The 23,843-nt window shown below is 48.0% G+C and overlaps 1 protein-coding gene across 2 annotated transcripts in view; it reads right to left on the reverse strand.

The window, feature by feature from the left end:
* Positions 1-6,046: 6,046 nt before the first annotated feature.
* HUNK (hormonally up-regulated Neu-associated kinase) overlaps positions 6,047-23,843 on the reverse strand; it is a 98,697-nt gene continuing 80,900 nt past the window's right edge. For both annotated transcript variants that reach the window (XM_079156426.1, XM_079156425.1), the window contains 4 exons: positions 20,148-20,231; positions 15,264-15,311; positions 10,206-10,386; positions 6,047-8,201 (listed from right to left, as the gene is read on the reverse strand). In XM_079156426.1, the coding sequence (XP_079012552.1) occupies positions 7,543-8,201; positions 10,206-10,386; positions 15,264-15,311; positions 20,148-20,231 (972 nt within the window). In that variant the 3' untranslated portion in view covers positions 6,047-7,542. The remainder of the gene's footprint in view (positions 8,202-10,205; positions 10,387-15,263; positions 15,312-20,147; positions 20,232-23,843) is intronic.

Here is a 23,843-nt window from a genome sequence, read left to right on the forward strand (position 1 = left end):
CTCTTCTGAGTTAGTGGAAGGAGAACTGAGCCCAGAGGCAGATGTTACTACCAATAAGCCATGAATTTTTCAGTGCATCGTTTCTCCATTCTGGCCTCAAATGCATCCTCAATAAATAAGAGCAGTTGTACCTAGCCCCTGCTTCTTAAAATTTTTCCCCAGCAGGTTCAAAGCAGACTCCAATGATGAGGGTTGTATTCACAAAATTCATACTAATTTTACATCTGTGTATGTGACACATTGGTTTTAAGGAAAATTGTTTTATTTTGCTGTTAAATTAGCAGAGTTAGAAAACCATGCTCAGGAAGCTGCACTGTGCTTATCCTGAGGCTCCATGTGTTTCTTGGTGACTGCTTCAAACTCCTGGGGACCTAGGCCCAGAAGCGAGTAAATTCCAAGGTCCCCGTGATTCTCTGACATGGGCGTGACAGCTGTGAGAGAGAATGGCTCATGTAATGGACGTGGCCGTGGGTGGAAGGGACACTGAATGGGCTATTTGGAACGCTCTGACTCAGAGGACACGATTCTTCCTTCAGAGGAGGGACGAAGGTCCAGCCCAGGGCCCTGCGTCACCCGGCGTGAGTAATGGCCACGATCCATCTGGAGCACCTTCCAGCTCCACATCTACTGCGTTTCCCCTTGGTCCCCAGGATTCCCTCTCTTCATATGCAAACAAGAGCCTTTTTTATTTATTTATTTATTTTTGAGACTCCATTCTCAAAAGAGGAAATGAACTTGAAATGGAAAAGAACTTGAGGACCCAGGCCATGCTCTTTTGTACAGACGAGGCATGAATGAATCTGAGTGGGAACTCAGTGGCAAAGGCAGATTTGTGACCCGGACGGCCCTCCTGAAGCCGTCACTGCCACTTCAGTGGACGGCCAACCACCTGTAAACCCACTGCTGTGGTCTCGGTGTGTTTCCCAGTGTTCACGCTGAAGTTTACTTCCCACTGTAAGTAATGCAGGAGTGTGGGCAGATTAATCCCACCTCGGTGTCTAGAGGTGGGGCCCTTGGGAGGTGGTTAAAGAGTACATAAGGTCATCAGGGTGGAGCCCCATCAGCCGCTACGATTGGGTATACAGGAAAAGAGAGACCAAAGATGTAGAAACACATGCACACTCCTCCCTCCTCCTCTCTCACCATGTGATGCCTTGGGCCACCTTGAGACTCTGCCAATGAGAAGCTCGTTTTGGCCTTGGGCCAGAACCCTGAGCCTAAATTTCTTTTCTTTATAAAGTTACCCTGCCTTAGGTATTCATTATAGTAATGAAAACCAGACTAATACATCTACCAAAATCAACACAAGGATTGGCAAGGAGAAAAGCCAGGCTCTCTACCCACTTCCACCTTCCCTTGGGTCAAATCATTTTGCCGTACTCCTAACCAGTTCATTACTATTATTGGCAGACCCTGCTGGGAGTCCAGAGAGCCAGCCCACTGTCCCAGACACAACAAGAGTTTTCTCTCTTCTCTTTCTCAAAGTGGTGAGTTCCTAAGATCATTTGTTCTATGTGTTGACTGTGAGTACTAGACAAAGTCCGCTAAACTCATCTGGAAAATCAAGAAAATATGACACTATACAGGGTTCTTGTGAAGATTAAATCAGGAGTTAGCAAACCATAGCCTGGAGCTGTGGAAGTCTGTTCTGGCCTATTTTCCTATGTCCACCAAAGATAAGAATGGATTTCACATTTTTAAGTGGTTGTAGTACAAAACAAAAAAACTTCACTAAACTGATTTAAAGGAAAAAAAAAAAAAAAAACTACAAGAAGAAGAATATGCAACAGACTGCATGGTAATCCTCTAGGCTTAGAATATTTACTATCTGGTCCTTAGCAGAAAAAGTTTGCAGATCTAGGGATCAAATGAAGAAACATTCTTGAAAATAACTGGCACACTGAGTTTAGTACTCAGGGAACATAGATAAAAGGTCACTCCTCAAATAGGGAACTTTCTAAGAGTAATTTAGTTGTCAGGAAAGGGTAAATGTATTTAGCAGATAAAATCTGTAAGATATGTAGACTATGTAAATACTACTGCTTGGCCTTCCCCCACATCAGCCCACTAGGGCTGCCATCCCAGACACCATAGCCTGGGGGTTTACACAACAGAAATGTGTTTTCTCACAGTCCTGGAGGCTGCCAATCAGATCAGGTGTTGGCGGGGCTTCTGAGGCCTCTCACCTCAGTTGGCACGGCTGGCTGCCTTCTCCCTCTGCCATCACATGGTCTCTCCTCTGTCCAGTGCCCCTCTTGTCCCGTCTTATACGCACGTTGGTCAGATTAAATTAGGTTCCACCCTAATGACCTCACTGTAACTTGGCTCTTTAAATGCCCTATCTCCAAATTCCGGAAAAATCTGAGGTACTGGGGGATAGGGCTTCAACATAAAAATTTGGGGAGGACATAACCCAGACCAAAACACTCCCCTTAAATGAGACATTATCATTTTCCAATGCTGACCCCCTTATTTAGAAAAAGTAACACTTACCCACTAAGAGGGGCTACAATTGTGTAACGATGGGGCAAGCCCAGTACAGCTACAGAGAACTGTTAAATGCCAGGCATCTGTACCTTTCCTAAGGTGACAGAAATATTACCTGTACCCCAAATAGCCATTTGCTTTCCATACTTCCTAGCCTCTTGCTCATAGACAAGCCCTTAAGACTAGTTTAAGTCAATAAGCTGTTAGAGGCAGTGATAAGCCCTCTCACAGAGCACTCGAGGGCTGGCGGGAAATTCTCTAACTCTCCCTTTCTTGCTGAGAAGCTTCATTTTAAGTGGCTGGAGCCACAAGCGGGAAACAGCCTTGATCCCTGAGTCACCACATGGAAGACACCTGCTTTGAAGTCAGTCAACCTCATAAAAACTTATGTAGGAAATAAATCTTTTTGGGAAGGTCACAGAGATTTGGGGTTTAATGCTACTAAAGTCCAGTTGCCAGAGAGAACATAGATGAAGAGGTCAAGTTCATGGCAAGGCATCCCTGCTGAGACCTGGTATGAATTCATCACCCAACTTTAGACAAGAAGCCTTATTCTGGAGAGGGGATTGCAAGCTGTCCTTTTCCAGCTGGCTGTGGCAACAGATCAAGAAAAAATGATTTTTTTTTTACAATATAGAGTTTAAGTCAAAGCCTTTGTTTTCAAAATAGCTTTCAGACCATTTTCTTAGTAGGGAATGCAAGTAGCACAGGCCCTTGAATCAGAGTTATTAATTTTTTCACCCCTAAGTAACCGTTTCCCAGCATTGTCCTTTCTACAATGTGCATCTTGTCATTGTAAACCAGTTGACTCCTATTGATCCCCAAGGTTGCTCCACCTCAAGCTTTAATGCCTCATTATCTGCACACCGACTCAGATGTGGATACTGGAGAGGGCTGGTGGTGCAAAGCCTGAGATGCTCCCCTCTTCTCTTCCAAAGACCTCTGCCCTCTCCCCAACTCCTCCTGCCTGCTTGCCCACAGGCAGCAAATCTCCGGACTAACCGTGTGTTGTGAAAACACATTCACAGAAAAGAACAAATATGTACCCCTTTGTCTTTGGAACCAGATGTCTGAAAAGCTCCCTTGACAAAAAAGCTGCCACAAATAATACAGTCATTTACTACTCAGGAAACATGCTCCTTTCATTGAAAAGTGATGACATTAAATTGAACCAGCTCCCAGTACTGCTCTGAATTATTCTTACTATGCCTGTGGCACACAGGATCCTACAAAGAAAACAAACACAATAACAGACTTCCAGACCACCCCCCTCAAAAAAATATATCAGTCTTGCACTCTCTGAATTTGTCTCATTTTGTGATATGGTTATATGCAAAATGTTTTGATTTAATCTGGTAGCGCCCAATAGACTTATAATAGCTAAAGTAGCAACAAGCTATCCAGGGGCTGATGCTTACCTGGGAGATCTACCAAGGGTGACAGAGTCCAGTAAGAAAGCTATTTCCAGCTCCAATACTTGGCGATGGATGGTGGAAAGGGGGATGTTCAAGAAACTGCACGATAAAAAAACTTATTCTCAAAATTGTGCAGAATCTCAAGAAGCTGCACAATTTTGAATATAACTTAAAAATGAAGCCTGGATCCTGTAGGAACCTCAGAAATACCTGTTGGAATGACAGCTTCATCGGCTGTCAATTTTACCCTCTCACCACAGTGGCCACATATAATTTCTCTGTTCTTTGAGAGAGGAATATATTTTCCAGACTGCCTCTGATGTAGCTCATTTGGGGACTCTGGGTGTGTCCTTAAACTATTGGGGGCTCCCACTTCCTCTTCGTTTAAAAAAAAAAAAAAAAAGCTGCAGTTGAACCAGAGAACTTCAGGTTCCTTTCCACTCTAAAATGTTGTGGTTCTTCTGAGAAAATTTCAAAATTAGATACTTGTTCTTTCATCTCCCCATCAACTCCAGAGTGAGCTTGTGTGGTAGAAATGGGGGCCTCTATGCTTTCCAGCCATGCTGCCCCCTGAGCCTCATTTCACCACTGTAAAAGGGGCATGAGGGTTAAGCAAGATGGTGTGCATGAAAAACGTGTGTGCACGGTTAGGAATGAAGCAATGCCTGGGTCATGCCACACAGCTAATCTAGAATCCCCTCAGCAATGCCTGGGTCATGCCACACAGCTAATCTAGAATCCCCTCAATCCCATCCCATCCCTCTTAACCCCATCCTTGACCCAGGCCTGAAGTAGGAACAATATCCAGAAGCCACGTTCACAGACATCATTCTGCAAGGGTTGTTTTCCGAGTCTCCATGGGAAACCTTGACCCCTCCAAACTGTAAAATGCTGATTCATCCTGAACTGCCACTTGCAACATGTCAGTGACAGAGACTTGTAGACACACCTGGTGCAAGTGAAATGAAGCTGGAACACTGGAGTAGAAAATGTCCATGATGATTCTATTATTTACAACCATCTTATTTTATAATGTATGAGCAAATAAAGAAGCAGTTGTAGTGAGGAAAAAGTGTATTTCACAGTCATTATAAAAGTACATATATTTAACAATGGTGACATAAACTTACTTAGGACCAAATCATACAATTACAATGGACTTTTCCCCCAAGACTTTCTGACCAGTTGGCAGTTCGGTCATTCCCATCAGTAGCTACTGAAATCACAGGCACAGACTGAGGAGGGACAGTCACGGGTCAAACAGACAACACGCTTTGTACTTACCAAAGGGATAGTCAAGTTTTCCATATAAATATAATAAAATAATAAAGAATTTAACATTTCTTCTTTCACTTGGTTTCATAGATTTGTCAGGTGCTCACACACACCAAAAAATACAGCTATTCCCTTTCCTCTCACTGGGTTCAGAGTAACCCTGAGTTCAGAGTCCAAGTTACCAGTGGCAACGTGGTCAGCTAGCGGTAGACATCTGCGGCCTTTCTTGAGGTGTGTGAAGAATGGGAAACATGTTTTTCACGCACTAACACAGAAGCACACACACTTGTGAGGAAAGTAAAATGCAAGAAAGAGACATAGGGGCTACGAAAAGTTCACAACACACAGATCAGCATCCCACCATCTTGCAGAGCAAGGCAGTTGCGATTGGAAGCCATCTTTAAAAAAGGATCCTTCACCATCAGAAATCCAACATTTTGTGTCAAATGGTTGGAGGGTCTGTCCGATGATTCTTCCCTTCTCTCCACTGAAAAGGCTGTTGTCAATGTGAATGGGAACCCAGTCTGAAGCACACAAAGGAGTAACACCAGCAGCCAGGATCCTGACCTCTTCCTAACGTGCCCCAGAGCTGGAGCGGGCCCCTCAGAGGGAGTGAGGTCTGCCCAGACTAGGCATCTCTGACTTCCAGCAGCAGCCACATCTGTTCCCTCCTTGCTCAGTGAGAGTCATGAGGGGCCAAAGGAAGTCTCCACCAGGAAAGGAGAAAGTGGTAAAGGTCCATCTCGCCACTCTGGCTCAGGGCTAGCTGCAGGAAAATGAAGTCTGACTTTGCGATTCTCAAGGGATTGGCCTGTTTTGGAATTCCTGGACTCAATGGACTGAATGACCACCCCAGGGGTGGCAAGCAGTGGTCTAGGGTCTCATTTGCACCTGTTGAAAGTCAGAGACCCGAGGCGGTTCGGCGACCCTGTCTTCTAACTGATATTCCAGCTGGGCGGATTTTCCCTTGCAATTCTGCTCACAGCTAAGTCCCCTGCCAAGAGCTGGGGCCCCATTCCCACGTGGAGACAGCCTCCATCAGGATCCAGCTGGACACAGGCAGACAACACTGAGGTCCACAAATGCACACACGGGGACGGCACAGTCACGAAACTGGAGACACATCTTTGGTTTGATCCTTGGCAAAAGGTGTGAAAACACAAGACAAATTGAAACCCTGTTGGAGGGACACTGTTTCCCTCAAGGAAGAAGCTGTCCTGTATCTGAACATGCTCCCAGCCTGCAGCCTCTACACAGCTCACAGCAAACCAGCTCAGCTCTAACCCATACGAATTTTCTGGGCAATTTAAAAACTGGTGCCTTCTCATTGTCTGAAATTTGCCAGCACATCCTTTCTCTCTAAAGAACCAGCTGTCACCATGTTCTATGCCTTCTGGAAGGATCAAGGTTCTGTTGATGCAATGGGGTGAAGACGAGGTGGCTGGGATCCTGCCCCCTCCTGCAGGCAACCGGGGTCCGACACCACAGAAAACGCCACCCCAGCCAGCCTTCCATGCCAAATCCTCTCATGAAAACATTAATTTGGTGGAACTTCTTTTCATCTCTCCATCTGGGTTTTTAAAGAATTCTGCTATATTGATTTATCAACATTATATAACAAAAAATATCTTTGGACAAGATCATTCAATCATCAGAAAGTTTTGACCAAATAAAATAAAATCTGCCCAAACCCTGCTTGGGCCTGAGTGTTTCTGTCCGTCTTTTTCTTCCCGAGTCCATACTGTTGGGTTCCATCCTTATCTGGGGCTCTGGCCGTCCTCCTCTGGGGCTCCTAGGGCCACTGCTCCTGGTCACGGCTCCTGCTAGGCTATAGGGATTGGCTGTCAGGAAAAGGGTTGTGTCGCTCCACAGAGGAAACCGTGGTTGGGATGAATGACCTTGCCATACTACTGGTCCCCGTGAGACTGTGACCAACAGCTGAACAGAGAGCAATCCACTGAGAGGCATGCACATAGCACAGAGTGAAGAAAGATCTGGTAACAGTCTATAAATCTGGGTGGCCCAGAAGGTCGGTGTGTGGTTTTCAGCCCCGAGTCCAGCAGGGGTATGTGGAGGCAGCCTTGGTGAGTGGTCAGGAGGGAGGGTCTGAGACTGGAACTGGGACTGCTTGCCTCTGTAGCCACCCTTCCCAGTGATTTCCAGCGTCTTGGGGGTCCCTAAGGGAGGCTAGGTTGTGCAGGCTTTGGGTCTGTGGTTTTGGCTGATCCATAGGGGAGATGTTGCAGGGCAGAGCGGGTGAGGCTATGAAGGATGCTTCTGCGAGGTCTCTGGTCACATCCTGGCAGATGTGTGGAGCCCTGTTCCACTGTTTTCATTACAGAGGCTCTGATCCCACAGGCTCAGGTTAACACTGGCCCTTGACCCCGTCAGTCATGTCAAAGGAAAGACTTCCAGGGGCTGAGGGCTGCAGCGGGGGCATGCTGGCTTCTAGGGGCCTCTCTGCACAAGGCTGCAGGCTCTGGTGCCGCTTCCTTAGCATCTGTCCAATGCCCATCATGGGGAACCTGCCCCGGCTCTTCACACAATTGGGGCTCCCCAGAGGCTGTGTGTGGCCATTGCTGGGAACCAGAGGTGGGGAGCACACACCCTCCTCTTTTGGTGGGCTGTTCTTATCTTCATGAGCAAAGGACACCAGAGTGGGATGCAGGGGAGTCTGGAGAGGTGACGTGCTTGCAGACAGCAGCCCTGGGGAGAGTGTCCTCTCACTGGAATTCCTGCGAGCCAAGCTCACGGGCGAGTTCAGAATCCTATAGTGATGGGAAGGGGACAGCAGTTCCATGTGGTCCTCACGATCCACAGACTCGAAGGACCGCACCATGTCCAGCATCAGGGGGTCTTCCTTTGGTGGGATGCTGGCACTCCCAGGCCCTTGTTGATGGGGTTCTGGCTTCTTTAAAATCCTGGGGGTCCGGGGGGGTGGGATGGGGATGAACTCCATGGAAGAAGAAGCCACACAATTGGAATCAGTGGTTTTGCGGAAAATGTTCCGACAGCCGAAGGAATCTGCACACCCAGAAAACAAAACCATTAAGACCACCACAGGAACGGTGTGCCTGGCCCTCCTCCCGCCTGTGCTGCCCCCCAGTCTAGCTGAGACACTGAGCTGGACATTTCAGTTGTGCCATCAATCCCCATTAGCCATGCTCACCTTCCAGATCTCACACTCCATGCCCACTAAACAGGGCCTCCCTGTTCTCTCCTGCCACCCCTGGTACCCATCCTACCATCTGCCTCTGCAGATCTGACCACTCTGGGAATCTTGTGTGTGCAATATTGGTTCTTAGACTGGCTCCCTCGACTCAGCACCATGTCCTCTAGGGCCACGAGTGCTGCAGCATGTGTCAGGACTTCCCCCTTCCTTCCCTCTTGGTTCTGATCCCCACAGAGCCTCATCCCATCCTACATGGAGTAGTTCATGGACCAGCCAATCCCTACGGTTTCCATCTCAGGTTGGCACAGACCAGGACCCAGGTTTGCAAACTGTGCCAGAAAAGGGAGGGAAAATCCCCACCAAGTTGGGAGGAAAGCCACGTCCACACTCTGGGTTAGCTCCTTTTTTCTGTGTAGCCATCAGCAGGCCCAGCTGCAGGGGCTAGCTGCTGCGCATGGGGAGGGTTTGGGGAGCAGTAGAGGGCACTGTCTTCCTCCTGGCCTCACATAAATAAACCCACAGACACCAAGACACCAAAGTCCATCTCCTCAGAAGCGCACAGCCTCAGGCCCATCAGCAGGAAGACGTAACCTTCTGTTGGTGGTCATGCCTCCAGTGCCACCAGCTGGCCCGTGAACCAGCCTCCCTGTGAGGTCAGTGGCCTGCTCTGCATCAGGGAGGCCGGCTGCTTTGGACCACACCAGGACAGTGGCTGCCTTCATCCATGAGTCCCATAACTGCCCGGCAAGCCTGGGTTGACCTCAGACGGCTCTGGCCCTCTTTCAATCTTGGTTTCTTCACATTTACAACAAAAGGATTGGACAGTGTGACCTCTCTCACTTGCTTGGAACCAAGAGCCTCTCCTTTCCCTCTGGGCTGTAAGTCAGGAGGCCCCTGGCTCCCCCACCCCCTCTCAGCACACCCCAGTGTGTGTTAAGCCCGCTCCTGGTGAGCGCTCCTACTTCCTCCCACACCCACCCGAAGGTTGTAGAGCCCCATTTATTGTTTACCTGCAACATACTAGATTCCAAACCAAGCAGAGAGGCCTATATATGAATCCCACTTTATCTACCTGGTAACTCTAACAGGTGGGAGCCGTTACAGGTAAGGGCACCAGTGAGGTGGGTCCAAGCAGCAGAGCTGAGATCTGAACTCAGCTCTGAGCATCCTACCTCTACCCAGTAGCTCAGACTCAGTCACACGTCCATGCCTCACTTCTGGTAAAAGTTCCAACAAAACCATGCGCCCGCCTAGGCTTCCACCCAACACTCTCTGCTTCTGCTCCCCGATCTCTGTTCCTGTACCCCGATTTCTATTTCTGCACATCCGTCTCTACTGAAATACTGCGCACCATCCCTGGCTCCAGAACACTGTGTGTCCCCACTTCTGACCATGCATACCTACCCCTGTTACTACACCCCAATCTCTACTCCTTAACACCTTATAGTCTCACCTCTCATCCCACAAAACCATATACCCCAATCTCCATTCCTACAATACCTTCACCCTAACCTCTGCTCCTATAGCTGCATGTGCCTCAATCTCTACCCAGGGTACCACACACTCCGACGTCTGCTCCCACAATACCAAGCCCAGTCTCTGCTCCTACAATACCGTTCACCCCAATCTCTTTCTATATTGCCCTGAACCCTGTTTCAAAACTCCTTCCTGCCTGGGTTGCTAATGTCCCCAGCTTGGCTTGCGACTGCTCTCCTGTCGTCTCAATCGTGCGACTGCTGCTTTCCCAAGGGCACAAGAATCGTCTCTGTCCTGGGCCCACACCGCCACCCTGCGAGGCGAGTGCAGTGGACTCACGGCTCCAGGTGAGGGCCGAGAGGGGCCCCGGGCTGAGCTACCTTTGTCGGGGAAGCCAGACTTGGACGTCTTGCGGTCCTTCAGCAGCGCCTTGGTGTTCTGGATCTGCGTGATGAGCGAGGCAGAAGGCTGTCTGTACGAGGGCGGGTTCTTGTCCATCTTCTTGGCAAAAGGCCGATGAAGAAAATCTCCTCTTTTTTCTTGTTCTTTGGGCTTTTTGTCCTTGGAATCAGAAGCAAACGTACATGCTCACACACACACAGGATATACGATGGGATTCCCCCTTGGGAAACCATCCACGTAGACTGGAGAACCTCCAGCTCTGGGCTCTCAAGTGTGTGCTGAGTGAGGAGAGAGCTGAGGCCCAGCCGCTACTGGAGCCTGCGTCCCTCTGCCTGGGCAAGGAGGGGCCTTGCCGGTCTCCAGCTCCCTGGCACTGTGACATTTCAAGGTGTCCCAGGGAGGGTGAGGCCACACTTAGGAGGCCTGTTATCCTGGCACAAGCTGCAGGAAACATACTGAGGCAGGGCAGGACTTGTGGGCTCCTCCCATCTGCATTTAGTGGTGCCCTGAGATTCCACCCACAGTAACAGCTTTGCAACTTGAGGTACAGTTGCTTCCATCTTAATATCAGGTCCTGTTTGTTCAGTCAAGCCAAGAAGGCACTCAGGGCAACTGGGGCGAGGGGTCCTGGGTGGGTTTCTGGCCCTTTCCGTCCTCCAAGCCTATAAGCACTTACTTGAGAACCTAAAACTTGCATGTATGTCAGCATTGTTTGCTCTACATTTTACCCGTACACAACTAGATTACAATCCCTCTGACAATTGACTATTTGATGTATCTCTAGTCCTACAGCCCCTGCCATAAACCAGGCATTTAGAGAGAGCGTAATAAATAATTATTGAAATTTAAACAATAAAGGCCAGCGAAGGCTGAACTGAATTAAAATGAATCAAGTTCAAGTTTCTGGGAAGGCTGTTGCCACTTAGAGGGAGCTGCATGTTTCCTCTTAAACACAAGCACTGGCATCCCTGATCTCCCCCCGGGTGAGGGAAAGAGACAGATTTCCACATTTCTGCCTCCAACTTCAATAGCATTTGCAATTCAAGAGAGCTCATCTATTTTTCATTTCTGTTGTTGAAAAGCTTCTCAAGGAAACATCTCTCTGCACTTTTACAGAAGTGCCTTTCCAATGAGGACGCTCAGCGACTTTGCAGAGCAGGGCTCATTACGTTCCGTTTTCCATGGGAAAGAACAACAGGGAGAAATGGGAAGTGGGGATGTGGGGCCTTCAGAGCCCCGACCAGGGGCAGGAGCTCCCTGAGTTTCTAAACCTTAGCCAAAGTGGTTCATCCCCAGTGGAGGGGCAAGGTGGGACAAAAGAGAGGGGAGACTTCCTCAGCACCGTAACCGTCACTGCCAGCCTTTCATGGGGACACAGAGAGTCACATGCTGTGCCAAGAGTGACCTGCAATGAGCAGATTCTGTTAGCCCCTTTAGAAACGAGGAAATGGCCTGGGTGGCTAAATAATTCACCGGGACAGGCTGAACACTGAGATTTTCATAACCCTGAGGTTGGCACTATGAACGCTTCACTCCAGCCTGCGAGGCCTGCGGTGGGTCATGCGAGGCCGGCGGAGCAGAGAAAGCCAGGTGCAGTGGCTACACCGAGGCAGGCAGCAGGCTCCGGAGAGGTATATGCAGGCCGGCCAGAGACATGTGCTCTGGGTCACTATCTGGGGCTATGGTTTGAATGTTCCTCCAATTTAAGAGGTGGGACCTTTAAAAGGTGATTGGGTCATACAGGCACTGTCCTCCGCCTGGATTATGGTCCTTACTGCAGGAGTGGGTTAATTATGGTGGGAGTAGGTAGTTAACCTGCAAGTGGCTAGTTGTCCTGTAAGCGGGTCAGTGTTCACGGAAGTGGCTTAGGTGTCTGTTGCAGGAATGGCCTCCTAACAGTGGATGAGTGCGTCCAGCTGCTTTCCTCTCGTCTCTGGGAAATGCTCCCTGAACACACGATGCCCTCCACATGTCACAATGTGGCAGACAGGCCCTCCCAAATGCTGGTACAGAGCTCGTGGGCTTCCCAACCTCCAGAAATGTAAGAAATACATTTCTGTTCTTTACAAATGACCGAGTCTCTGCTATTCTGTCATAGCAGCAGATTAAGACAAGGGGGAAGCTACCAAGGGGACCGTGTGCTCGGGGTCACCCTGGTCAAGGCCAGGACAATCACAGTTTTTCAATGTTTTGTGCTCCGTTGTTTCCATGAAATCTGAACAGGCCTCCCTCTTCCTCTAAGGCAAGGAGAGCAACCCTTTACACACACGTCCCTACCCAGGATCAAAGGGGACACGAATGGCCATCCTGAAAAGTCCGGAAGAACTTCTTCCGTTTACTGTTCTCTGATTTTATATGAAACTCACCAATTCTACCTTAATAGGAAAAATCACAAATGCACTTTTGTGATAGTTTTGAAACACTACTTGATAGAAAAGATCAAATTGCTTTCACCCTTTTTAGAATTGTTTTTAAAAATTGATCAGCAAAGTCTCCTTCAAGTTGCCCTGTGATCCCCACAACTGGAGAGCTCTGGCAGCTGGAAGGGTCCACTTCAGCTCCTTTCCAACTCTCCTGGGGTCCCAAAAGCTTAAGGCTCAAGTTACAACACTCCTAGGGCCAGCAGCATCAAGAGGCACACAGAGTTTGCTGTGGAAGGAGACCGAGGTTGGCCTGTAAGATCAAATTTCTCCTGTAACCAAGGGATATGTGGCAATAACCAGAAAACCCTCTACAGGAGCAGAAGAAAGGGAAACTTCACTGCTGGACAGAAAATTCTGGGAAACGCTGCTCAGGTCACCCTTGCTGAACTTGACCCCAGGATCCTGCACCCTGAACATCCAAACCCCCAGAACACCCTTCCCCAGGCTAAAAGAATCAGTGATTTCATAATAACTGGTTTCTATGAAAAGTGATCAAAAAATTCACAACTGACCACTCCCTGAAGGGACAAACCCTGCATCAGCCCATGCACAAGGGTCAACAGCCCAGAGTCAACGTGTTTGTTTACCACCAACTGAGTCCACTGTCCTCCGAGCACACGTTACCAAATACAATCCATTGCCCAATTATACCTTTGCATTTGCATGGCCTATTTTCTCTAGAAGAAACTTCCTAGGGAGCAAGATGCTAAACTGCCTTATGTAATAGGAAAAGGTCTTCAGAGGGACTAATTACACTCCCCCTCTCACACGCATGCTCCCTACCCAGCAAGGCTGCAGCCTGCAATGACCTGGCTTCCCTCCATTCTCCCTGGCCGTGCTCCCCAGCACCCATGTGAGCCTGGGGCTAGCAAAGGGCTTCAAGCTCTTGGCTCTGAGTACATCTTCTTTGCAGCCCCATGGCAGATGAGAGATGGGAGCCCGTGAAGCCCCAGATGCAAGCCACACACAATACAGCTTCTCATTTTCTAGAAATTGTTTCCACCCACTAGAAATGTGCACGGACATTTACGAAACTGGATGTTTAGAAAATATGGACCCATAAGGATTATCTATCCCAAATTCTTTTAGGTCTTCTATCATTTCATGGGGAAAAGAAGTGGGGGTGCTGATCCACTGGACTTCTAGAGGAAGACATGTGCAAGCTCCAGCCACCAGTGACAGAAGGAGGCCCCGTCCTCTGCCTTTGAGGTCTGAGCTTGAGAGCTGGCCCCCTCGGATGCGTCCCTGACAGCTGTGGGCATGGCACACAGGGGGCATGGCAGCCACTTCAGCACAACTCCAGCCTCCTGGAGCTCCCAGGACACCAGCCACGGCAGCAGCTGGACAGTCCAGAAATCCAGAATCCATCCCTGGACCTCTCTGTAACTTGCTAGGTGAACTTGGGCAAGTCATATCATCTCAAAGGACATGTTTCCTGGTCTGCATTGGAAAGTGCGGGTCCTCCCCACTCTGCGAGGATAAGCAAGAATCCACACAGCACCTGCTTCACTGCCTGAACAGCAAATGCAGTGACTTAGCAGGAATGGATGCTCTAAGCTGCTGCCTGGGAAACTGAAGAACAGGCTGTGGAGAGCGATTCTGACAGCAGAGCCCTGCGGGCTGAAGCCAACCAAAGTGCCTTCCTCCAGTAACCACAAAGTCCAGCTCACCATGGACTTTTCTGGAGCTTTCTGACTGGCGGCCTCAACCAGTTGTACGGAGCATTAGTACCAGGTGCTGACCACTAGTACCTGGGATGGCCCAGGGGCCCATGGGTCATTGGCTGGTGGTTTTGGTTCCTTGTTGCCCATCACAACGGAAAGCATGGTTTTGCCATGGGGGGCGGGAAGCAAAAGTAAATTGATAAAAAGGGACTTGGTGCATAAATCAGGCCACTGAGCCAGGAAAAGTTTGACTATAGAAAACCCCTACTCACACACAGGTAAACAGGCATGCACAGCTGGGTGTGCAGTTACACAGACAATGAAACAACCTCAGGGCAACACAGAAAGCATCAGCCTGATCTAAGGGGACTCAGATAAACCCACCCACAACAGGTTTCTTCCTGGTTTAATTCAGGATAAGGACAGGCATGCATAGTGTCTGCTGCCCTGGGCAGAGACTGAGCAGTCCTTAGGGACCCTATGTGATGGTTAATTTCCTGTGTTAACTTGGCTGAGTTTGGTACCCAGTTGTTCAGTCAAACACCAGACTAGATGTTCCTACTAAGGTAGTTTTTAGATGTGTTAACACTTAAATCAGCAGATATTAAGTAGATCATCCTCCATAATGTGGATGGGCCCTATCCAGTTAGTTGAAGGTCTTAAGAGAAAAAGAATGAGGTCTTCTGGAAAAACAAATTCTGCTTCTAGAAGCCTTTGGACTTGAAACTCAGCACCAACTCTTCCCTAGGTCTCAGGCCTGCTGACCTGCTCTGCAGGTATCAAACTGGCCAGGCCAGAATCACATGAACCAATTCCTTAAAATACGTCTCGATCTAAATTTCTCTCACTCTCTCTCTCTCTCATAATGTGTGTGTGTGGGAGAGAGAGAAGATGTGTCTGCTTCTCAGGGGGACCTTGACTATTATATCAGAACCCACCATGCTCTTACCTGCACAGCATGGAATTCAAGGTCTCTTGTCCAGGTGTCCAGGGAGGCCTGTGAAAAAAAGCATTTTTCAGCAATTGAAGCAGCTATATCTGCTATTTATTCCCTAAACCCTATCCCCTACCACTTCCCCTGTAGCTCTGATTGAATATTATTCATTTCAATGTTTATAGAAAAAAATTAACCCTCTAAGTCATAGTGGCAGTAGGGAGCAGATGTCCTAATTCAAGTGCTAGGAAGATTTTTTTAGGTAAACTTTTCATTAAAAGCTGAGACTAAGAACAGAAGAAGGCGCCAAAGAGAGGCAGGCAGTTCATTTTCTGTTTTGTTTTGTTTTGTTTTGGCGGGGGTACCAGGGTACAGGTACAGGTACAGAACTCAGGGGCACTTGACCCCTGAGCCACATCCGCAGCCCTATTTCGTATTTTATTTAGAGACAGGTCTCATGAGTTGCTTTGCATCTCACTGTTGCTGAGGCTGGCTTTGAACTTGAGGTCCTCCTGACTCAGCCTCCCGAGATGCTGGGATTACAGGCATGCATTATGGTGCCCCACAAGCAGCTTGTTTCTTAAACATCAAAAATGCCCACGAGAATGGCAGCCAGGTCAAGAACCAAACCCAGCCAGCATCTGGGGGCGGGGTCTCTCTGTGTTTTTTTCCCACTCTCTGTCCCCAGAAGTAATTACCAACCTGAGCTCCAACAGTGCAGCTTGCTTAGCCTGGTTCCAAACTTTATTTTAAGAAGTTGTATAGACATTAAGTGAACACAAATTGAACATTTAATTATTTACCTTTAAACTTAGAGTACATGTTGTGAGTTCAAGTGCACGCTCTCAAAATTTACATGTTGAAGTTCTAACCCCCAGGATCCCAGAATTTGGTCTTATTTGGAGGTAGGACCTTTGTAGAGATAATCAAGTTAAAATGGGGTTATTAGGGTTGACCCTGATCCCATATGAGTGGGGTCCTTACAAGAAAGGGAAATTCGGACAGACAGGCGCACAGGGAGAACGTCATGGGAGAGACCATGGTGGCCACGTTCAAGGCAAGGAATGCCAAAGATCACAGCAGCTCCTGGAAGCTGACAGAGGGAGAAAGGTCCACAGCAGATCCCCCTTGCAGCCCTCGGGAGGAACCCACCCTGCCAACGCCTTGGTCTTAGCCGCCAGCCTCTACACTGCAAGGCAATACGTTTCTGCCCCACACATTTCAGCTGTCAGAGCAGACCCATCAGAGTAAGCCAGTCCCTGCACCGCTGAACAATTTTTCTTCTAAAACTCCAACTTTCCTTTGCATTGTAGACAACGCCTACTTCCATTTCACATTTTCTATGAAGCAAAGCTACTTTTTTTTGTGTGTGTGAGAAGACTGACTTTGAGCTCCGTACAGCTTTAACAGACTGTTAAAAAAATGTTGCCTGCAGGCGGCCTTAACCCCAGCCATCCTCCAGAGTCCCTTTTTTAGGAAGAGGGTCCCTCAGGCATACACACACAGGTGTTTCCAGGTGAAATACATGTCCCACTTTTACAAATACATTCTCTGCCTTCTCCAAGAAGAAATAGAAGGGTAAGTCTTAAAATCACAGCCCTGGAATCCCAAGTGGGAAGTTTTTTAAACTCAATTCAGCTCATTTGTCTCCTAGGAGAAAGAGAACTGGAATGGACGGGAAATAAAGAGGCCATGCTTGCACTCAGGCAGGGACAGAGCCTGACCACATCCTGGGGGACAGGGGCCCTAAGTCACACCTCCATCACCTTGCACACGACCTGCAACTTCTGTCCACCGCATGCCCTGTCCCACCCATGCAGCCCTTCCTGGGCCAGCCCCTGGCAACCAGAGGGAGCCTGAGGCCCGAGCGGCGTCACCGGGGTAGGCAGTCCCAGACCTTCTGAGTGCTTTCCCTAAGTAGCCCCTTCCACTTCCAAGGTGCCCCCCCCCAGAAGTGGTGCCATCGAGTAATAGCCTGTCATCTAATTAGCAGAAGTATTGCTGCCGTAGGGAGAAAACAAATGGATCGTAGAAAGTTGAACTGCCGCTTGCCCATTAGCGTTCCTATTTAAATCCTAGTATTTCAACAAATGTTTGAAACGTTCGCCATGTGTCTCTGAGCCAAGCGAAATAATGATCAGAGAAAAAGAATATGAATGAAAGAAGGGGCCATTTCCTATCAGGGTTCTGGCACTTTCAGACAAACGCTGGGGCCGAGGGTAGATGTGAGGGTCCCATAAACAAGTAGCCCAGGGCGTCGGCAAGGAGGCTCAGGGCTGCTCAGGACACAGACAGCGAGCACTTGCTGCGTCTAAGTTTGAGTGATGATTTGAAAAAAATGCAACCAAGAGGCTGGGAAGCCTAGCAGTTAATTTTGCATCCCCTGGACTCCAGCCCGGTACTGCCCTGAGGCCCCACCCTGCCTCAAGACATGGCCATCTGGTGATGATAATGCCTCTTGTGGGCCACCCTTTCCTCCTTACTTTAATCCACCTGGGTGTCCCACCCGGAGCCTTCTACCTTCTCCAGCTGCTTGCCCTGGTCCTATCCATTTCCCATGACTCAGGAAAAGGTTCACTTGATCCTTTGATCTGTTCATTTAGCAGATATTTATTGAGCACCTACTAGATGCCAGGCATCATGCAGATGCCAGAGATACCGACTCAGCCCCTGTTTTTATGGAACTCAGTCCAGTGTGGGGCAGAGACGTTAATCAAATAATCCCCCAAACAAATGAAAAACTGCTGATGTGAATAGCCAAAAGCAGAATGTGGAGTGCCGGTGGCAGAGGAGGGTGGGACCCAGGGGCAGAGAGCAGGGAACGGCAGGGTCCATGTGGAGCTGAACTCACTGTGGGAGCTGAAGATACATGGACACTGGCTGGGCAAACAGGGGTGGGGAGAAACTTCTGGAAGAGGGAACAGTATGGGCACGGCCCTGGCAGGCAGAGGAAGCACAGCAATCCTGAAGGCCCAGGGCAGCAGGCACAGAGCAAGCGGTGGGGCCGGGCACGTGTAAGGCATGGGAGACGAGGCAGAGGAAGCAGCAAACAGTGACCCACACAGGGGCATGTCAAGGGCCACATTCCAGGAGAAAGAAGTCCCCTGGGCTTTGAGCAGTTGGGGGATGACATGATTGACATGACGGGAACGGAGGGTGAAAAGCTCACGGGAGCCGCTGTGGGTAGGAGGGGGGAGGCAGCCCTCAGGGAAGCCTGGGAACAAGGTAGGAGACTGGAGCAGGGCGGGGAGAGGGACCCGGCGGGGGACAGGGACAAGGCAGCAGAGGAGAGACAGGAGCCGAGTCAGCTGAGGGGCTGGCTCTGGGGAGAAGCAAAGAAAGAGAACGCTTTAAGAAGGAATTTCAGGCTCTGTCCTCTGGCCCGTGAGGATGAGTGGGAGTTCGCTGCTGGGCATGCCAGGTGTCAGACAGCTTCACTCAGGCAAGAGAGGCCAGGGGGCCTGGAGCTCAGGGGCGTCGGGTCCCCACACCCCCTGGCTGGCCTGCTTTCCACTGAGAGCCATGCATGCCCTGGTGCTCAGCTCCTGCCAGACAAGCTACCCTCCAAAAGTTCTCTCCATCCTGCTGCCCTGGGCCCCACAGCTGGTCTCAGGGGGGCTTAGCCCCCCCACCCCGGCCCTCCTCCGACCCTGCGTGGCCTTCCGCCAAGGCCACGTTGCCTCCTCTTCCCCAGCAGCACTGACCGAGAGCCCGGGTTCGCCGTCTTCTGCCTTCTGCCTTCCATGGGGCTGGACCCCCTGACGTCCTCTGGACAGCTGACTGCTCCACCAGCTCTGCGGGCGCACAGTCTCCCTGGCATGGCTCCCTCCTGCCTCTGCTCGGAGCCCTTCCTTCTCATTGTCTGTGCCCCCACCCTCTGCCCCAGCCCTCCACAGGATGGACAGATGTGCCAGCCCCCTCACCCCGACTCCTGAGCTCCCACCTCGTTCACTCGTGGCGCCTTGCAGCTCAGAATTCAGGGTCGTCCCGGGCAGAGCTAGACCCGGTGAACCCCAGAGAGAATCCTCCCCTGGCAGCGAGTGGGACTCGTGGGACCAGGATGCGCATTACACAGGGAAAGGAGTGGAAAGTGGCCAGGCAAGGAAGAGCCCTTTTTGATGTCTCCTCCCATGAAGGAATTCCTGAGTATCCCAGGACAGGTTCCTGTGACAGGGGACACAGGGGACGTGGCAGAGGTTCCAGACAGGGAGTGGGAGTGGGTTCTCCGGAAAAATACTGAGAAAGAGGAGCCTACTTGCCCAAGTTGAGAGGGAAGCCCTGTGCTCCTGGCCCTGGGTCTGGGATTCACAGACCCCATCTCACAAATGTGTATTTGGGGTGGGACATTGTAACCATTTGCCAGAGGTCACTAAGTGTTACTCTGAAATTAACTGTTGGTGTTTTCTCTCAGGTATGTTCTACATGGCCTCAGATCACCACAGACGACTGACTAGACAACTTTACTTTCCCCTGGAACTTTCCCTGCTCCTCATCTTGCTTTCTCCTGGTGCCAAGCCTGACATTCAGCTATATCTGGGGCACCTGATGTTTTGTTTTTCCTTGTGGAGCAGTGACAGGGTTTCTAACTTTGGTTGCTCATCGGAATCACTCAGGGAGCTTTGAATCATACTGATCCAAGATTAGGTCTAACTGGTCTGCCATGGGACCGGGGCACCCGGATGGTTAAGTGCTCTCTGACTCTGACATTGGCCACAGTGAGGATGGTGGCATGGGGACTGAGTACCGGTGCTCCAGCAGACCAATCCCCAAGGCCTCAGTCACAAGGTGTCCGTGTCTTGGTACTTCTTGTCCCACAGTAACTGGCTCCTGTCCACTCTCCCCTCAGAATGGAAATGCACTCTTCCCAAGAGCTGCTGGGTTTGCTTCTGAGCCACTCACCTCATAATGCTCCTTAGCACCCCGGCACTTCTCTATCTGGTAGAGCTGGGTCTTGTAGCAGACGCTGTCCTGGATGTCGGATTTCTACCAGAAGAGGAAAGAAAAAGCAGAGCTCAAGTCTTGAGAAACAGGAACGTCCATTAAGTAGTCATTAACTTTAAACCAGTGCTTGGCTTAGAAAGTGCCCCAAACGGTTGGCAAGCCAGCCCACAGCAATGGGAAGTCTCCTCTGAGGATGGAGGGGGCGGGGGACACACGTGGCTGGACCCAGAATCTGGCAACCTGCTTCTACTACCTGAAGCAGAGGGCCCCGTGACTCTGGGCCAGTCACTACTCCCTGCTGGGTTTCAGTTCTTTCATCTGTGTAACAATTACTCTAGGCTGGAAAGCAGAAGCCAACAGGTAAGTGGGTAAAATAACTTGTCTTTCAGAACCACTCAATAGAATCTAAATCTCACTTGTTGGCTTATTTTAGAACAGCATATCCCTCCAAAGGAAAGCCCCAGCAATTCATCACATAACTTAAAGAAGAAGATGGATAACTGCACCTAAGATGATAAAGGCGAAATTTTGTCTAGAGACAGAGAAAATTAAGTGATTAATTAATCAATCAATCAGTAGTGAGTGCCCTTACAGACTCTCCAACTCAAAACACATGCTTCCTCATTTTAAAAAGAGGAGGCCAATAGAAAAAGGAAGAAAAGGCAAATAATTAAGGTATTGTAGTCTACTTTTTAGTTCACTAGATTAGATTTCAAAATTATACATGTATTGTTAGTAATTGATAAGATTAATAACTGGGACAGTACATATGGTGCAATTAAATTAGCCACCTGAGCAGGCCAGCTGTAGTTGTCTGTGGAGATTAATTTGCTCTAGATTAAAAACAGCCATTTGCCTACAGTTTGGATTCTCAGACCAGGAAAGTCCTTCAGTTGAAGGGTTAAATATGAAACCAACACAACAAAATAAAAACCTTCTCCTGTTTGAACTCTGCCAGCTGAGTTTCCAGGGAATGTTCTCAGCGACAAAACCATGCTCAGCAACACTTGACACTCCAAGTCTAGACAAAGCAGAGGGGCAGAAACCTAGCAGAAAGCAAAACACCCAGAAGAATCAAGAGCTTCCGGCAAAACGGTGCACTTGCTTCCTATGAACTATGTAATTGTTTCAGAAGCACATAAATGACCAAAATTTTTTATCTGAAAATATGAAAGTAGCCACAGGAAACCATTTTAAAAATGAACATCTCTTCTGTTTAACTTGGTAAAACACTCAAAAAACACTATAATGTTTGACTCCATTAACTTATGAAAACAGTAGTCATTTCATAAGACATAAAATGATGAACTTTATAATATGGTTAGTTTCATGAAAATACTTCTTAATTTTTGAGTAACAGTCATTGCTTGAATAGTGTGTCAATTTTTTTCTTACTTGAGAACCATTTGAAAATTTGACTTTTACCCTCTATAGCATGGTGGTCTCCAAATGGTATCACTTTGAGCCCTTATGAGTGAAAAAGTATAGAGAGGGACCTATAATAATATGCATATTCAGCCATCAATCATAAGCAAGGACCATCTATATCATCTACATTATAAAATATGCAATAGGAAATTAAAAGAATAAGATAAAAGAAATTTGGAACATATGGTTGTCTTACAAAAGAGAAATGAGATTCAGCTCATGTCCCATGTCTTTTAAATTGCTCATGGTGACAGTAGAGGAACACTGTGTAGTACAGAGATCTTAATCTCTCCTCATCACATAGTAAAATAATAAAAATAATTCAACGCTATGGTTTGAGTGTGACCTACGGAAGTTCATGAGCTTTTAAAGCTTGATTCCCAATGTGGTCATGTTAAGAGGTGGTGGGAACCTTTAAGAGGCAGGGGGTCTAATGCAAGATAATTAGGTCACTGGGGACTCTGTCCTTGGACATGATTAATGCTGGTCTCATGGAGTGAGGCAGTTCTCTAGTGAGCAGACTGTTATGAAGTGAGGCCATGCATGTGTTCTTATGCATGTGTTCTCTGCCATGTTGTGATTATAGCCAGGGAGTCCTTACCAGAGACCAAGCAGATGGAGCTGCCTGATCTTGGACATTTAGCTTCCAAAACCATGAACAAATAAACATCTTTTCTTTATAAAGTAGTTTGTTACAGTAGCAGAAAAATGGACCCATACATATACTATGTGTCAAAAGTCCTGTCTTTGTAGGTTTGAAACCTCTTCTACAAAAGTTTTCCCATGAGTGATGCAGCAACAGTGATACTATCTCTGAAATGCAACCTCAAAGCTATAAATCTATTCCCAGTGGAATGGATTCTCCACTTACACAGAGCATATTTTACACCCATAAAATATCATTCTCACTTTGAAATGCCTTTCACTGTAGAGAATGTTTCTTCTCTTTCTTTTGGTGGTTCATCAAAAAAAAAAAAAAAAAAAAAAAAAAAATTCTGTGGATAATTCCCTACGGAAGCAAAATCTAGCAAATATCCTAAGCTGAATCAGCTTGGAAACATCTGTACTTTCATCCAACAATTTAGCAAATCTTCTGTAGAGTTCCTTCACATATTGAGCAATGTTTTCCAGACATCTCCCAAATTTATCTGCTGACAAAGAGACAAACTGACCATCTTGCTTTATGGATAGTATTTTGTCACTTCTGCCATGGCATGGAGACTATCATGTCTCCAACTGCAGATGGGTTTTCTTCTTTTGCTCTCATATAGAAACCTCAAAAAGGTGGTAGAATTTTGTGACATATTGGGCTATTGTGTGACTTTAAATAGCACTGAAAAAGCTCTAAAAGTTTATTCTTACCATCTAGATTCTAAACTTTATCCCAACAGAGACAACTATAGTCTATCAGATCTTAAGGTGCCATAGACACAGGGTCAAGGTTATTCTTCATAAAAGCTAATATTTCATCAAATCTTAGATGGGCTTCCTACCAATTCTGAATTTCTTTGGCTGACTTCCTGTTAGATCTGGTCTGCACTAACCCTTCTGAATAGAAGCAGGAGTAGTCCTGGATAGGATCATTATTGTCACAGATCCGTTTTCTTTGCAGAATTAGTTTAAGTTGTTGCCAACTTGGAGAGAGATGATTTAGCCAAAACTAGATACTGAAGCACATCAACTCCCTTTTCCAGGCACATATGAACTGCTTGTGGCCAAAATGATAAAGGAAATCAAATGCACTTGACAGGTGACACTAGACATGAACTTCCTGACAGCCAGACTACGTGGATTACCAGGGTCAAGAGAGTGAAGCTCAATTTCATTCATATTTTCTGAAGAAGTTAAGTGGAGCTATGGGCATCCCTCAGTATCCTCAGGAAATAGGTTCCAGGACCCAGTGAATACAAAAGCTGTCAACGCTTATACACGGTGTAGTATTTGCATATGACCCATGCATATGAACTCTTCTACTTTAAATCTCTAGATTACTTGTGATACCTCATACAAGATAAATACTATGTAACTAGTTGTTGTACTGTATTGTTTAGAGGAATAATATCAAGAAAAAAAGTTTGTAGTATTCAGTAGAGATGCAATTTTTTTTTTTTTTTTTTTTTACTTTTCTGTCCCTGGTTGGTTGAATCAGCAGATGCAGAACCCTGACATGCAGTGGGCTGTCATGGCTTTCTCAATACCATGCTGTACAGATGAATGCCCAAGAGG

Source organism: Sciurus vulgaris, assembly GCF_902686455.1.
Source record: "Sciurus vulgaris genome assembly, chromosome: 10".
Classification (NCBI taxonomy): Eukaryota; Metazoa; Chordata; class Mammalia; order Rodentia; family Sciuridae; genus Sciurus; species Sciurus vulgaris.